General features: G+C 41.3%; 1 protein-coding gene across 1 annotated transcript in view; it reads right to left on the minus strand.

The window, feature by feature from the left end:
- Positions 1-15,284, minus strand: part of LOC139724506 (thrombospondin-1-like) — a 73,247-nt gene that overhangs the window by 21,955 nt on the left and 36,008 nt on the right. Inside the window, exons 6-12 of the mRNA XM_071635640.1 lie at positions 14,892-15,008; positions 14,428-14,521; positions 12,792-12,950; positions 10,021-10,206; positions 5,651-5,824; positions 1,729-1,856; positions 704-856 (exon numbers count right to left, since the gene is read on the minus strand). Of these exons, the coding sequence (XP_071491741.1) occupies positions 704-856; positions 1,729-1,856; positions 5,651-5,824; positions 10,021-10,206; positions 12,792-12,950; positions 14,428-14,521; positions 14,892-15,008 (1,011 nt within the window). The remainder of the gene's footprint in view (positions 1-703; positions 857-1,728; positions 1,857-5,650; positions 5,825-10,020; positions 10,207-12,791; positions 12,951-14,427; positions 14,522-14,891; positions 15,009-15,284) is intronic.

A 15,284-nucleotide genomic window follows, 5' to 3' on the forward strand; every position in this document is an offset into this window, starting at 1 on the left:
AGAAAAATTGCTGAGTAAGTGTAAATGATCATGATTTCAACGAGAATATTTTTCACGGGCATTTTGATAGGGAAAAAAAAATCACTACCAACTGGATTTAAAGTTTGCGAGAAATCTTTGTCCTTGTCAAGTGTCACTGCTATCGACACTGCTATAGATCATATTGCATGATAACGTTTGGTTGTGAACCCTTTATAGGAGAGGGCATGTTTAGAGATAGACATCTACAAAGAGTTATTGCCTGCCACAAAATGTTGCGACCTTTTTGCTCTTCTATCGCTCAAAAATGAATAACACACAACAGCTTTCAGTTACTATCACTACTATAGGCTGACACCATCTGCTGCATTTTCTGGATTTTGGAGTATTCGTCATTTAATTTAGACGTCAAGTATCTCTGCTTTACTCTAGAGATACATTCAATTATCTTTTTTTCTCCTTCTTCTTCTTATAGATAACAAGAAATGTTACCATCTTTGAACAAAAAAAAAAAACTCAGAATGTCTGCAATCATGGATGGAAACACAAAGAAGCCAAGGATATCTGCTTAGGCAAACCAACATTACAACATTACAACATCGAAAAACAGTACGTGCATGCCTATTCACGTTGGTTTAATTCACACTATTATCACGTCTATAAAAACATGATATCGAAAGCCGATCTGCAGAAGGCCGGTATAATGGCCAGGGTTCATTTTTACCTGCCTATACCTGCTGGCGTGGAAGATACCAATTCCATTGGGCTGGTTGCCACGGTAACCCGCCGGACACTCCAGACATGAGTAGCCGGGTACACGGTTGACGCATCGATGCTGTCCGTCGTAGTTAAAGCAGGTGTTGTAAACTTCTTGGCACTGCAAAAGGGGTGAAAGGCAAGAAAAACAAACACATAAGAGTACATGAAAGCACCTGAAAATACCTGTCTCATCTTTGGAATGAAAATAGACGTTTATCGGGCGGGCATCTCCATAGTTTCTCTGTCAAATTTGATGGTGTTTGCTTTCGCTAATCCTGCTACGTCATTGCTCATTCCTTTGCCCGTTTTTCAATACTTTCTAACAGTGGGCGCTATAATGTGGCCCAACTCTTTTTCTTGGAATGCTCAGGTATGTCTTACTAGGAGCGACAGTTGGTGGGTGGCTTACAGCTCTGATTTCGTTGTGGTTTGAAAAAAAAATGCCCTGAGTCATCTTAAAATTTTTAGAATAACAACTAATGCCTGCATGTTGCGGTATAGCTGCTGATGCCTGTTGTGGTATAGCTGCTGTAAATCACGTATGCAGCGGCGCACAATATTGCTACCCGTATCTTGGATAGCTTGCAAACTTACTAGCATCACACTCTGTGTCACAGTGCATTCAAACGCATAAACAAACACACACACACGTACACACGTATACACCAACGACTGCTTTTAGTACTGTCATGAAATATTAACAGCAATACACGAGTTGTTATTCAATATGGATTATACCAAGCATGAAGAACATCAACTCCTTCATACGTACAACTCCAAAAATAACGAGCATTAGACCTGCGACGCTAATGTTCTCGACTTGCCTCCTTCCGGTTCCGGGTTGGACAATGGAAACAGATGTCTCGGGCATGTGCAGAACAACATTATTTTGTTGCCTAATAGCGGCGTCTCTTCCCGTCGCAGATCTACAGCTTGCTATTACACAACAGTAAGATATGGGATGAATAACTTGTCTGAATGGTCGCTTACCTCGTTCACGTCATGGCAAATTTGACCGTCCCCGCGGTAGCCAACTGGACAGGGCCCACACTCGAACACGCCTTCGTCTGAACTTCTGCAGTCTACACCCTCGAAGCAGGGGCTTGACAGGCATCCGTCTGAAAGAACATTATTTCCCGCGTAAAGATTTACGGGATTTGATTTGATCCGACGCCCTCCGTTCTTACGGTTCAAGACGGAGACTGTTGGTACCTGAAGTATACTTTACAATATAGGCCAAAAGTTCATTGAGGCAAGGGGCTTCAGAAGCTCCCTGATTGAAGACAGACTGCCTCAAAACAACAATTGATGGAATTAACTGGATTCTTTAACAACATATTTGACAGGGGAACAAGTTGAATAAATTGATTGTGGGTAAGCCTGGATGAAGACAAGGCATTTGAAGAAAAGGTCTTTGATGCGCAAACCCTTTTCTGACGCGACAATATGCTGTTAAGCGGGGTTCCCACTATCACGATTGGCGCCACGATTGAAATCGTGGTCTTAATCGTGCAGCAAGCGTGATGGTCTTATCAGATTGTATCAGATCTTAAGGTCAATCGTGGCAATCGCGTTAATCGTAGGAAAATTTTGGACGGTTCAAAAATTTTCTACGATTAACACAATTAGTTTTTGATCGTGATCATCGCATCAGATCGTCTGGGATCGTATCCAAACGCAGCAAATCTCTTCTAATCGTGCTTCTTAATCGTGTTGATCGGGATCGACTTTTTCACTTCACTTCCGCTTATTATTATTATTATTTTTTGCCCATTTGCCCTTATTTTACTCATAAATTAATTTATTTTGTATTCTGATAGGTGGTAGCCTGCATCTTTAGATTATTATTTCCAAACGGTAAATTGTATGACGGTGTGGGGTTTAATTGTCGTAATTCTTAAGGTACATTATCAAAATCATTTTTAATGATTTCATAAAATGAAAGTTGTATTACAGATTTTTAGATGTTTTCATACATTGTGTTAATGATGTTTTCATTAATGAGTTGTTATTATCATTATACAGACACACAAAACAGGATACGGGATAACTTTTGTAACGAAAACAAAAAATGAACAAAAATAAAATGGCAATTGTATGTCTGCACGTATTGACTAACGTCAGTACAAAGATGAGAATTATTTCATGAATCGTGCTTGAATGGGTACATATCAAAGGCAAATGGTTAATTTTTAAAAGTATATTACAGAATATTTTTGGGGGGTGCAGTATCCTGCTGTTTGTGTATTGTACATAGTAATTAAGAGTTGTTGTTTCATCAGCCATCGTTTGACCCCTTTACATCTATTTTGACACTTTTCAATGTCTTTTTTTGTATGTTTGGTAGAGCAAAATTTTAGAGGAAAATGGTTATTTTCAACTCTCATTATTACTGCAAATGTAAAGGTGACCATTGTCGTGGATGTGAGATCACCCGTATGATTATGACAATGAAGATCACTCTTATTATTTTTCACAGTTAGTTATTCAATAAGTGTAGCAATATACCCCAGCGAAATAATTTTGCGTAAAACCTCCTTTTTTGTTAAAAAGTGACATTTTGATTAGGGAGTCACTTTTCTGTTTTGTGTGTGTATCAGTTATGTTAAGCATTGTTAAGTAAAACACTAAATCAAGCCGAATAAACCAAACTTTTAATAACCCATGAGATAAAGACATTTTGAAATAAAAAGGCATATGATACATACACTTTGCGAATATGAAATCGAACACATAAGCAATACTATCCATTCGGCCAACTTTCTTATATCAAGCGTATATAACACATAATACTATGTTACATAACATTCAAAATGATCCAATCCTCTTTCTTAGCTTCCATTTCATCATATAATTATTTTCTTCATGTATTGGAGAGAGAGGTCATTTTGTCTTGCTGGGTTTTTTTTTTTTCTGGGGAAGAGGGGCAATCATCTGATCTTATGTATTTGGGTTCGTTATTTCATTCTTTTTTTTGTGAGGGGGAGAGTGAGCATGTCGATTTGATAATCTATTAATTTCTTTACGTTTAATATTAGACGAGGGAATATCTGAGGTTATGGCTGGCCTGGGTGCTGCTTTCTCTCTGATAACATAATCGTCATTAGCAATACTGCAAACGTTACGTTGTCATCATCGTCAACCTGTCAAGCCTTGCCATCATCAATGGTTGTGGATAAAATTAATAGGCCTAGTCACTCTGCATAATTTAAGGGAAACAATGAAATACATCGTCAGCCGGACTATAATATTCCCATTCGGGTCCAATCGCGCCTTAAATGGGGGTCGCTTCTCATCCCGATCGTAAAAGATATCGTATCTTATCTCAGCAGACCGTATTGGTTCGCGGTATTCGTATTGGAACGTATCAGTACGTTGCTGCACGTACCAGATCGGGGATCCTCATCGTAATGGTCATGTTAGATCGGTACCAAGCGTGAACTCAATCAGGACAATCCTGTCGGATCGTATTTGAACGGCAGACCAGATCGTGACAGATCGTATCCCTTGAAATAGACCAATCGTGACCATATCGCACCCAAGCGTACCAACACGTATTGACTCGCATAACCTCGTATCCAAACGTGACATTTCAGACGAGTTCAACAAATTTTCCACGATCAGTTACGAATGTCCAATCGTGGCGTTCGCAATGGATCGCACGATAGTGGGAACCCCGCTTTAATGAAGTATCGTAGCACAATCAATTCGGGTTTTTTTTTTACTTTATTTAAATTTTGCTATATACTCTATATGCGATGAAGGAAAGTGAGAATTATCATATGCGTATTCTTATGAAAATAATCTTTAAAAACAATTTGTTTGTGTTGGGTAAGGGGCAATTTCATATCATAAGAGTTCATTTACCAAATCCTGACATTGATTGCCATGTAAAGTCATGAATTCCCCCCCCCTTTTTTTTTTCAAGCTAACACAAAGCAGTTTGCAACAGCAGAGTAACAACCATGTGTTGGGGGGGGGGGGGGGGGGTGGAACTAATGGTCTGTTTACAAGATTCACAAGAACATTGATGTGGATGGAACCTGGGCACATTTTGCAACGATTCAGTTTTTAAAATTAACAACCGCACACTTATGACCTTAACAAATCCTTGCTAAAATCCTATGCGAGTGTCGAACGAGCTTCATTTCACTCGTTGCTCAATTTGCAATTTGCGAGACCGGTTCCAGTTCTTAACAAAGCGCTGGCAAACACTGATTCCTATTTCCTGGTTTACACAGCTGGCAGTACTCTCTGCTTTTCTTTTTTGTTTAATTATTTTCTCTTATTTTACCTTTTTCCGTCATCCAGGACAGACTTTGCGTCAATATCAAGAGTTAACATAATCAAAAATACGTACACCCCCACCGCAAAAAAAAAAAAGGAAAAAAAAAAAGGAAAAAGTGTCTACAATGCAGACAAACAGGATCAAGCAATATTTTCATTTCAGCGACACTATGATGAACACGTGCATCCGATCTGTGTTGGGGCAAAATAAGGTAGGCACGTTCCTTTTGTGTATGTTTTCCATGAAGTTGAATTATTCCTCGCGCCAAATCACAAAAGAGAAGCTATCATCAAGCGATGTTCTGCAATCATCGGCAATGAAGTGAGTGAACACTCCTCCCTCCTCGTCTATGAAGTGCTTACTGCTATGTGTGTAAGTTTCTGACAAGTGTTCTTTCGTATAATAGGCTACTTTAATACATCACTGTCATGAGACACGCAATGTGAAAATATCTATGCACATTGTATTTCTTTTTATATATGTATTATACATCACATCACAAACTAAGGAAGGAGAAGATAGGAAGGAGAGGGGAGATGAAAGGAAGGAGAGGAAAAAAAGCAGAAGGAGAAGAAGAACGCTAAAGGAAAAGCAGAGAAGGAAAAGTGGGGAAGTTGGACTCACCAATTGGGCACGGTTTCTCATTGCACATCTGTTCCTGACGTGAGATACCAGTGCAGTTCCTGCCGCCGTGGGCCGGTGCGGGACTGTCGCAGAAGCGGAATCTTTCCTGTCGGCCGCCGTCGCAAGAATGGGTACAGGCCGTCCAGAGTGACCACTCACCCCAGGCACCGTCCACTGCAATGTGCAAGCAAAGGGGACTGTCAGTGACCTATGTAATTAGAAAATGATCTAGGACGTCTTTTACTGTTGCACCCAGTACTTCGTCGATGTAAAGTATCCTCAGGAGATGCTTACGAATGTGAAAAAAAAAGAGAAAAGTATAGGTTGTAATGACGACGCTTATGAATGCGATTTCTTGTTATGTCCATACTAATCAAGGTTGGATTTTGATAGACTGTCGAAAATTAAGAGGTGAATTGGGCATACTTGAATACGAAGGTATGACATTTACTTCTCTTTCATACTTCATTCCATTCCATAATATTTTAGTTTATTGGATACTTTTGTTTTTACTGTAGTTTTCCCCACCTCGTTTGAAATACGCCAAATCATAAATCCGAAAGTGTGAAGAGGTCCGGATAAAACATATCCAAACAAGTTTAAATTGATAAACAGACGATGTAAGTCAGAGAAGTAGAATTAAAAGAGTGTTTATTCTACAAGTTGAACCCAATTCAATCGGAAGTCCGGTAAAGATCTGTAACAACATACTCCAGCGATTGCAGGATTCTACAACCAATTATTATGCTTACGATGATATCCTTATCCTGGTCTACAGACAGAGATTTGGTTAGTTAGGGAAGGAAGGGAAGAATTTCCGAAATCCTGAGGCAAAACATTTGATATCCCCCGAGGAAATTGTGTCCAGAAAATGGTTAAAGACCAGATCAATGTCTGATCACATTTACACCTCAACTGTGTGCCAAGCAGCCAGCAACTGACGGCTTCAAACCCTGGCACTGGTGGCGTCCCAAGGAGCGGACCGACTGCACGTGCAGTCAATCTCGTTTACGATCATCCGCAGGTCGTGACTAGATTACAGTTTACCATTAATTCGTGCATAGCCACAACAATAGAAGCCGAGAACGGAAGACAATCACGGTTGATGCCACGTTGAGTACGGGCCAACTCGTGTCTGCCGTAATACCTTATCATTTATGGGTTTTCTCTCGTTGATATTGTGGTTTTTTATTGCTAAATTCCGCCCAAACTGTCTGTACGTGAGTAGGATACGACAGAAACTATTTCCCCTCAATAAGCAGACAATCACGCATTGTGCACGTGGGAAATATAGTCAATTTATTCAACCGTTAACGTCCCCTTCCTTTGGCGCATTTTGGAAATCTCTCAAGGGATTTCAATGATGATAATATATATGTTTGTTGGAAAAAAAAAGATAACATTGTAATGAGGGGCAATTAGACAATTAGTTTTGGTGTGGACAGGTCTTAGAGATAGGTAATTTCCCCAACATAAACTTTCAAAAATGACATGACGCGTTACTCTCTTTATAGCACATGGGAACTGGAGGGGTAACTGCTCAATTTCAAGAAGGGGTAGCAGTTTACTTCAAAACTTTGACAGACGAGACGGTACGTAGATGCCTGACGTAAATTTCTTATGTCGGGGAAGATCCGATGACTTCTTTTTAAAGAAAGGCTAATCTGATTGGGAAATTCCTCTTCCGCAAAGAGATTAAGGGGACAGGTTTTGTCCAGAAATTTTCGAAAACAGGATGGATATCCCAATGTTTGATGTCTCAAAGACTTGACGATACACAGGTAACGCAGGGGCATAACTTAATGAGCCAGTTGTGTCTTCGCATTTGGCAAAGTCAAGAGTGTGCGCTCCTTGAAATCCCTGAATAGCCCTGGAAAGGTGTCTGTTTTGTGATTTCAATTAAGAAAACACACACACACACACACACACACACACGCACACACACATACACACAAACACACACACACACTCAACTAACCAAACATATCCTTTTCATCACTTTCACTGATGTGCAAGCGATCTGTAGGTCTGACTTTTGTCCATATGTAAGTGATCTTGACATACTCAATGATCTCTAAGCATCGCACAGTTGACGATTCGTTCTTTCAAACACAATTACTCCTTCTCTTTTTCGGTACTCCCATTGCAACCTATACGGATCATTTTATGCTCTTATGGACCCTCGTGGCTCATAAAGACTTCGACGACTAAGGGCGGTGAGTTGGCTCAGTCGGTAGCGCGTCTGCCTCACGATCCTAAGGACCCGGGTTCGAACCCGAGTCTGGACTGACCATTGTTGTGTGTAAACATGCCGTCCCTTCTAGCATGAGGCAAATACTCTGTCCCTCGCATAGAACATAAAATGGAGGTTCCGTGTATTGAGAGAGTCACAACTCATGCCGTAAAAGATCCCGCTTCATTCATTCATCGCAAAGAGCAGGGTGTTTAACCCGGTGAAGTGGTCCCACCTCATATCCAACTGGACCCCCATGGAAAACCAGCTGAGCGTAGCTGAATATGAGCTATCCAGCCATCTTCTCAGATGGAAATGAACGAACAAACATAAACAAACAAACAAACAAACGACAGACAATCGTTATTTTTGTTAAAGAGTCGTCCTCACCACGAGGAGCTCTCACACACACTGGATAAGAGACCCAACGTAGCTCATCGCCTAACGAATCTGGCAAGTGCTCGAGTTTTCCTTCGACTAAACAATGAAACGAGGCCTTGAAGAGCTAAGCGATCGAAATATAGTTACAAAATGAATATAAGATCATGTAATTATGCACCTACATACACAAAGATGAAACTGGATTTGATAGTTGTAAAACTTGTCAATCCAGAGAAGGATTCAAGTTAAACTTTAGAAACACGCTATCATTGCGCGGTTGTAACATACAGTTGGAATTTGACGCATATTCCCTAGAACTTATACAAGTGTGCTCATACCTTTAATTTCTGAATGCGCACTATGTTGTTTTGTATGGTCTCAATTTTTCCTAACTGCTGAGGTAGTAGATGTAGGATAACAGATTGGATTTGATTACCCAGAGTTACGACTGCTTAAAACAAACCCACGAGTGCCGACTGCAAGGAGTGGGCAGACAAAACTTGGTGGACTATAATTCACGATTTCTGTGGGTATATCAGTCATTTCCATCCAAGGGTATGGGCCACTTTCGTTGACAGGATCAGTTATCCTCAAGGAAGCCCGTGCATTTACTCCCAGACGAGTACAGTTTGTACCAAGGAGGCAGCGTTCTGAAAGATTTGGCCTGAATTCTCAGAAATGTTGACCCTTGCTTAAAGATTGAAATGTTGTTCGCAGATGAAAATTGTTTGCACTTCTAAATATAAAAAGGAGATTCTTGATGAACTAATACGTGTTGCTCTGAGTTCTTAACTCACCGCATAAGTTCATTTAATTTCACTGGAGATAGGCACTGTGAAAAACACAAAGAATCTTTCCCTATATGGGTGATGCCAGTAGGCATGCGTCGGGTGATGAAAAGGCCCCGCCCTTCGAATTTGCTATCACGTGTCACGTGATTACAAGGATGCGGGGATTAAAGGATGAATACACACACATACACACACCTTCACACACACACGCACATACACACACTGATTGCGGATGCAGGCCCCTAGACATCACAAATGATATGCCAAGACTTGATGCGGGCGCAACATCCGTTGTCCTTTCGATACATCCTACCCTTTGAGTCTAGAGGAAGTTGTCCCCACACACTATTCACCGCCGATGTCTGGGTGATTAGGCAGTGAAAAAGGTCCCTGCTTACTGTTACTTGACTTTGTTACTTTTTTTATTCAGTCTAACTTTCCATGCTAGCGCACACTCATGCGAATTAGCAACCTCCTAGGAACCCATGTCTTAACGTTAGACGAATGCACGACTGTTTCGATGTCATCACTCTAGTGCACATTCAATGAGTAAGCTAGTTTAACTTTTTTCTTCTTCTTCTGCGTTCTCGTCTGCTCCTTCCGTCTTCGAATATTATCACCTTCTGCGACTATAGTATAAAAGTTTGTATCACAAGATGACATTGCTTTTACGGCAGTCACTACTGTATTATCCCTACCATGATGTCTACTACCAGCGTGACTACTTGTATTTCACAACAGAGTACTTCTGCTGGCTGTGCAGCAATACCAATACAATTCTCATATCATACATGCCATTATCAGCAACAGGTGTACTGTTAAATGAATAAATACAAACAACAAAATAAGAAGAAGAAGAAGAAGAACAACAACAACAAGAAAGAACAAATTGTCATTCTGCCCTGCTTAGAACCGGAAAAGGAGTAGGAATAAACAAAAGCAACGCCAGTTGTGCTGCTTCTTACCTGGGCAAGGTTCCCTCTGACACAGTCTCTCTTCCCGTCCAGCTCCGAAGGCCTCGCCCAGACAACGTGCTCCGCCGTTCTGCGGGGGCGGCGAGTTGCAGGATCGCACACGGGTCTCCGTGCCGACACCGCACGTGATCGTACAGGCCCACGGCGTCCAGTTGCTCCAGCCGCCGTCGACCACAGCTGCAAAGAGAAGACACGTCGTATTTGGTCGAGGTTTTGGTACAGTGTATCACTTGTGATCGCGATCAGTCACGTATCATCCGGAGACTTATACAACAAAGGGACTTTATTCACACACTCATATCATATAAGTAGGCCTACATTATGACGCACATGCAAATATGACTTACACAGTAAATATACTTTTTCTTGTGTCGGCAAAACTTTAGAAGTAGAATGGTGAGAGCCTTTCAGTTTCAGAATCTTTTCACTCTTTCACCTTCTCTTCTCTCTCATCACACCTTCCCATCCCGCCTCTTCCTTCCTCACTATCTGTCTCTCTCTGGAGCATTGTGAATGTTTACATTCCGCATTCTGATGGCATTAGTCATTTTGAGGGAGAGAGAAAAAAAGATCATTTTCCGGCAGCGGTCCAGGGGGTTGCCATGAAGCCACGCCTCACTGTTTCGAGGTCCGTCAACATTATTTTGTCAGGTTTTAAAGCAAGTCCATAGCTGGGAGATTCGCAGTAACTTTGTGAGTCATTGTCTCGATACAAATGCATAAAGCAAAAGGGGATGGGGGTAGGGGACACACCGACAAAAAAAAAATAGAAAAGAGGGGAAAAAAGGACAGTCACAATATCCCGGTCATGAGATTTACGTCTACCACTCATAAGTTTGTAATAATTTCATAGTGCGGAATCTCAGCACGTAGCCAGGAGGATCTGGCCCGGCGGGCTTGGATGAGCTGCGGCGTGTCACGCGAGGAATGCTATGCACAATTTCACTTCTCATCCCCTCCAACAGAGAGGAATATATAGACACACTGTGAAAACCGTTCGGATGCGCCAAGGGTCAGATCCATGGCGACCCGCAGCGCATCGTGTGGCGCGAAGGAGTAGGGTTGGGGATGGATAGTCTCAGTTAGGTCGTCTGTACGATTCACCATCTTTTTGTTTTTAATACGTTTGAGTCTGATTTCATCTGTCACGTTGTCTTGCTGCTACAAATAAGTCTTGTCGGTCCGGAAGTTCGTCATCCACGCACTTTCATTCATGCCTTCCATATCCCCTCCATAGTCTGTCCCTTGCAATCTGCAATATTTTCTGCAGAAGCGCTGTATACTTTGATTATCACATTAAATAGGCAGTATTGCACTGAACTATACTATTTGCACATCTATCCCTGCACTATTAATTAGCTAACCGACATGAGGTAAGTTAGGGATTTTGATTTACTCGGGCATTTCCTCTGCATATCAAACTGCATAACCCTTTAACGCACGTTATGCACCTTCCATTGTCCTTCATTCTCCCCTCCTTCTCTCTCTCCCCCCTCTCTCTCTGCCTTTCTGCCTGTCTGTCTGTCTGTCTGTACGCTCCGTCCTCTGAAGTCACTTTTCTATCTTCATAAACTACAATATTTTAGTTCTCTTTCCTTTTATTTCGCTCTCACTTTCCATCTCTTTATATCTCTCTGTCCAACTCTAGTCGTCAACACTCTCCCTCCCTGTTATAGCCGTACCAAACTTCTTCCTTTCGAGGCAGCTGGCGGCGCCCCATAAACAGAGCTGCCGCTGATGGATGTGTTTATGGAGTACTTACATATTCGCCCTAATTCTTCTCTCAGAAGTGTCGTATCAGTGAAAGAATCTACGACTTGTGGAAACACGTGCGAGTCATTTCGACTTTCTGATCAATAAACCGATACTAAGAACATGTTTGCGATTGGACTGCGTATAAGTTAACACTACATGTTTTGATGAACACCTTGGAAGTTGATATCAAATGGGAAAATGGAGCACATAACACAGACTATTGTTTAACCCACACATCAATAATCGCATCCGGTGTCGATTTCCAGCAAAAGGCAAAAAACGTGGCTGCATGCCATGAAACCCAATCAACACATGAAAACAGTGGAGACGAGAATTCAACCAGGGAGGTGGCCTCCCTGATTCAACCAATCTCTAAATGTAAACGAATGTTTACCCGCTTTTCCTGACCGGTAGCCAAGAAGCCCTAGGCAAAATTCACCGAACCAAGGTTTAGTTAAAGTAATGCACGTGTAGGCGCATGTGATTGATTATACATCTAGTGGAATGTTGGGTAAAGTATATATAGTTACTTAACATACACAACTTGCTTTGCACAGCTCCCAGCAAGGAGGATAAAAATAACTCATTGTACAGCAGGATTACCAATGTTCTCAACAACAACAACAACAAATATATATATACATGATTCACAACAGTAGTTCAATATGAAAACTCCGTGAGAGACGTATTAAACTTGACGAATTTTCGCCCATAGGGCTTTGTCAATTTAGACTTGACAAAGCCCTATGGGCGAAAATTCGTCAAAGCTACATCTCTCACGGAGTTTTCATATTGAACTACTGTTATGAATCAATACTTTCTTGGACTCCGGAGCAGAAACCTATTGCTGTTATATACACATATATATATGTATACATATATAATATATGAAATCTCAACTCATCCAACATGAAGTTAAACATCGCACATAGTAATGTAATATCATCACTGAACTATGCATGTCAGCAGACGATACGACGTGTGCAAGCAAAAATGGTAGAACTTACTAACGCATGGGTCCCTTATACAGTTCCTGGTCTGCACGCTTGGACCGTTACAGGGGTACCTGGTCCTGTCGCATGATCGCCCCCTCTTCTCCGTTCCAGTGCCACATGTCAGCGAGCAGGAGGTCCATTCTGTCCACTCACTCCAGCCCTGGTCTTCATCTGTAGCAAGGACAAGTCAAACATGTCTTTGTTTTTTTCTTCAGAGATAATTATTACCGACAACCATTTCAACTCGATCTGACAGTCCGAGATTCTCCGACAAGGAGACTTTTACGGCAAAAACCCCTTTTGTATATTCAACGATGTCGGCCCTTTCATTGCACGGTTTCAAATGTCTACATAAAGAGAGTCACACGATAACTTTACTTTATAATGACTTTGGTTACTATGGCAACGGCTACAAATGATAAAAGCTGATTGGTTATTGACCACCTGTTCTCTTGATCGCTGTAGCAATGACTTTACATGGTATAAACACTGCATGAGCTGTCATTGTAATAATGTTGTTTGAGATTAGACCTCTACACAATATCTTAAGGTGATTGTAGAAACAATCAATTCTACATAAGAATGATCGAGTAACTTATCAACGACTATAGCGACAACACAAGGGTTACTCTCTTTCGGCTATAATAACAAAGGCAAAGGGTGGAAGGCTTAATGGTTTACTCAATTTGCAAGTTCCAAACTGAACTGTATACCAGTGCTGTCTTAGAACGTAGGGTAGTCTGCGAAGAATACACGAGACAAACTGAACGAGATTTATATCACCATGAAATTACTGTGGACTAACATAGGGCATCAATGAAGTAATGGTATTCGGCACTTACTTCCCTATTAGGCTTTCATGTCATCTGCATAGAGCCAAACGTATATGAACTAAAGATAAAGTACATCTTATGTATCACTGCCAGATGCTGCGATCTAGGCACCCATGCGTCATCAAACTTCACGCTCTGAAAATTACGGCAAAATTGAGGTAGCCTTCAAATGCTTGCGGTTGCAGAACTTGTCGGGATGAGAGCAATTTATTTGGAAATCATGTGTGACTAATCAGTGTCAAATCGGGTTTTTTTCCCCATTGCTGAGATGAAAAAAGATCATTACCATCCCCACCGTCTTGCCACAAACCGATTTGACCGTTTTAGAGCTTACACGACCACATTTATCATCACACAATGTCAAAGTATGCGTAGTCTCGCTATAACGAATTCTTTCCATACTAACTCGTCAAGGATGGGATTTAAATAGTACTATGTCAATGATAAGTCTTTACGTTGATTTTGTACATGTCATTGCCTGGGAGTTACGAGGGGTGAGTCATACGAAGTTAAAACTATGTTTACAGTAGACTAGTCTTCAAATGTTGCCTCGTGGGGGACACATTCCAAGCAACATTCAACCCAAGACTTATCACGCAAATAGAAAATCCAAGATATTTACTCAATCGTTCTCAAACGGTGCCTGAAGATTCTGAGACAGTCTGACAGAAGTAAATGCAAGACATGCCATACAAAATTATGTTCGCCACTCTGACATGGAAAGAATTGGCAAGAAATTATGAGGAAAGTGGTTATTAGTTGGTGCGTGATATGAGAGAAATAATTATTAATGGAGGTATGCGTCGGTTGCTTACCGGGGCATTGCGGGCAACACTCGCCGGGTTTGATGACGGGATTCTGACAAGTCTGTGGCTGGCATTCGATGAGACGGCAAGTGACGGAGGGGGCCTGTCAAGACCAAAAATGGAAGAAAAAAAAAAGACAAGAGTTAAAAAGATATTCGTACAATTATCACTTGACGACCACAAAAATCAATTCATGGTGATGAGGAGTCCCCCTATCGGAAATGATTAGACTAGCGGTTTGGAAAAGCCCCCACAAGTGATTAAGCTCACTAGGAAGTAGTTAATATAAATGTCATTATTTTTATTTTCAAGCGGGGCTAGAAACATTTATTTTTTCAGGCACATCACATGCATGATGCACTGTTAAGATTTCCTCTCTTTCTGTGCAGGTATGTGTTGTCACAACAGTGTGACGCGTGACAAATTCAGCAGAGATAAAAAGGCGCCTAAAGTTGGTTTTCGCTGCTACTCACGTTGCATTCACAGGTCGTGCAGGCATCGTCTTTCCACTGCTCAAAATTCTGCCTGATCTGGTTTTTGTAGAAGCATCCATCCAGCCAAGGCGGTGTCTGGCTCGGTATCCGGTTATCCTGCGCGAAGGAATGCAGAGATATTATTATGACGTCGAGCTATATATGTGGCAGATTTATGTTCAAAGCACCACCGTGTAGGTTGATACTAAAATCTGTACGCAGAGAGACCGACTCTTTTACGAGCGAATTTTCAGTGTACGCACGTCCCAAATGAACGCAAATAACATTATGTTTTTGTGGAAAAATGAATTATGGGTTTTTTCATTGGCAACAAAGAAGAGTCCCCTCTCTAAAAGCTACGATGGTGCTCTACCGAAGATTTTTTTTTTTATT

This window comes from Diadema antillarum, unplaced genomic scaffold (assembly GCF_040938485.1).
Source record: "Diadema antillarum isolate AM-2024a unplaced genomic scaffold, OU_Dant_1.0 scf00000217, whole genome shotgun sequence".
Lineage (NCBI taxonomy): Eukaryota > Metazoa > Echinodermata > Echinoidea > Diadematoida > Diadematidae > Diadema > Diadema antillarum.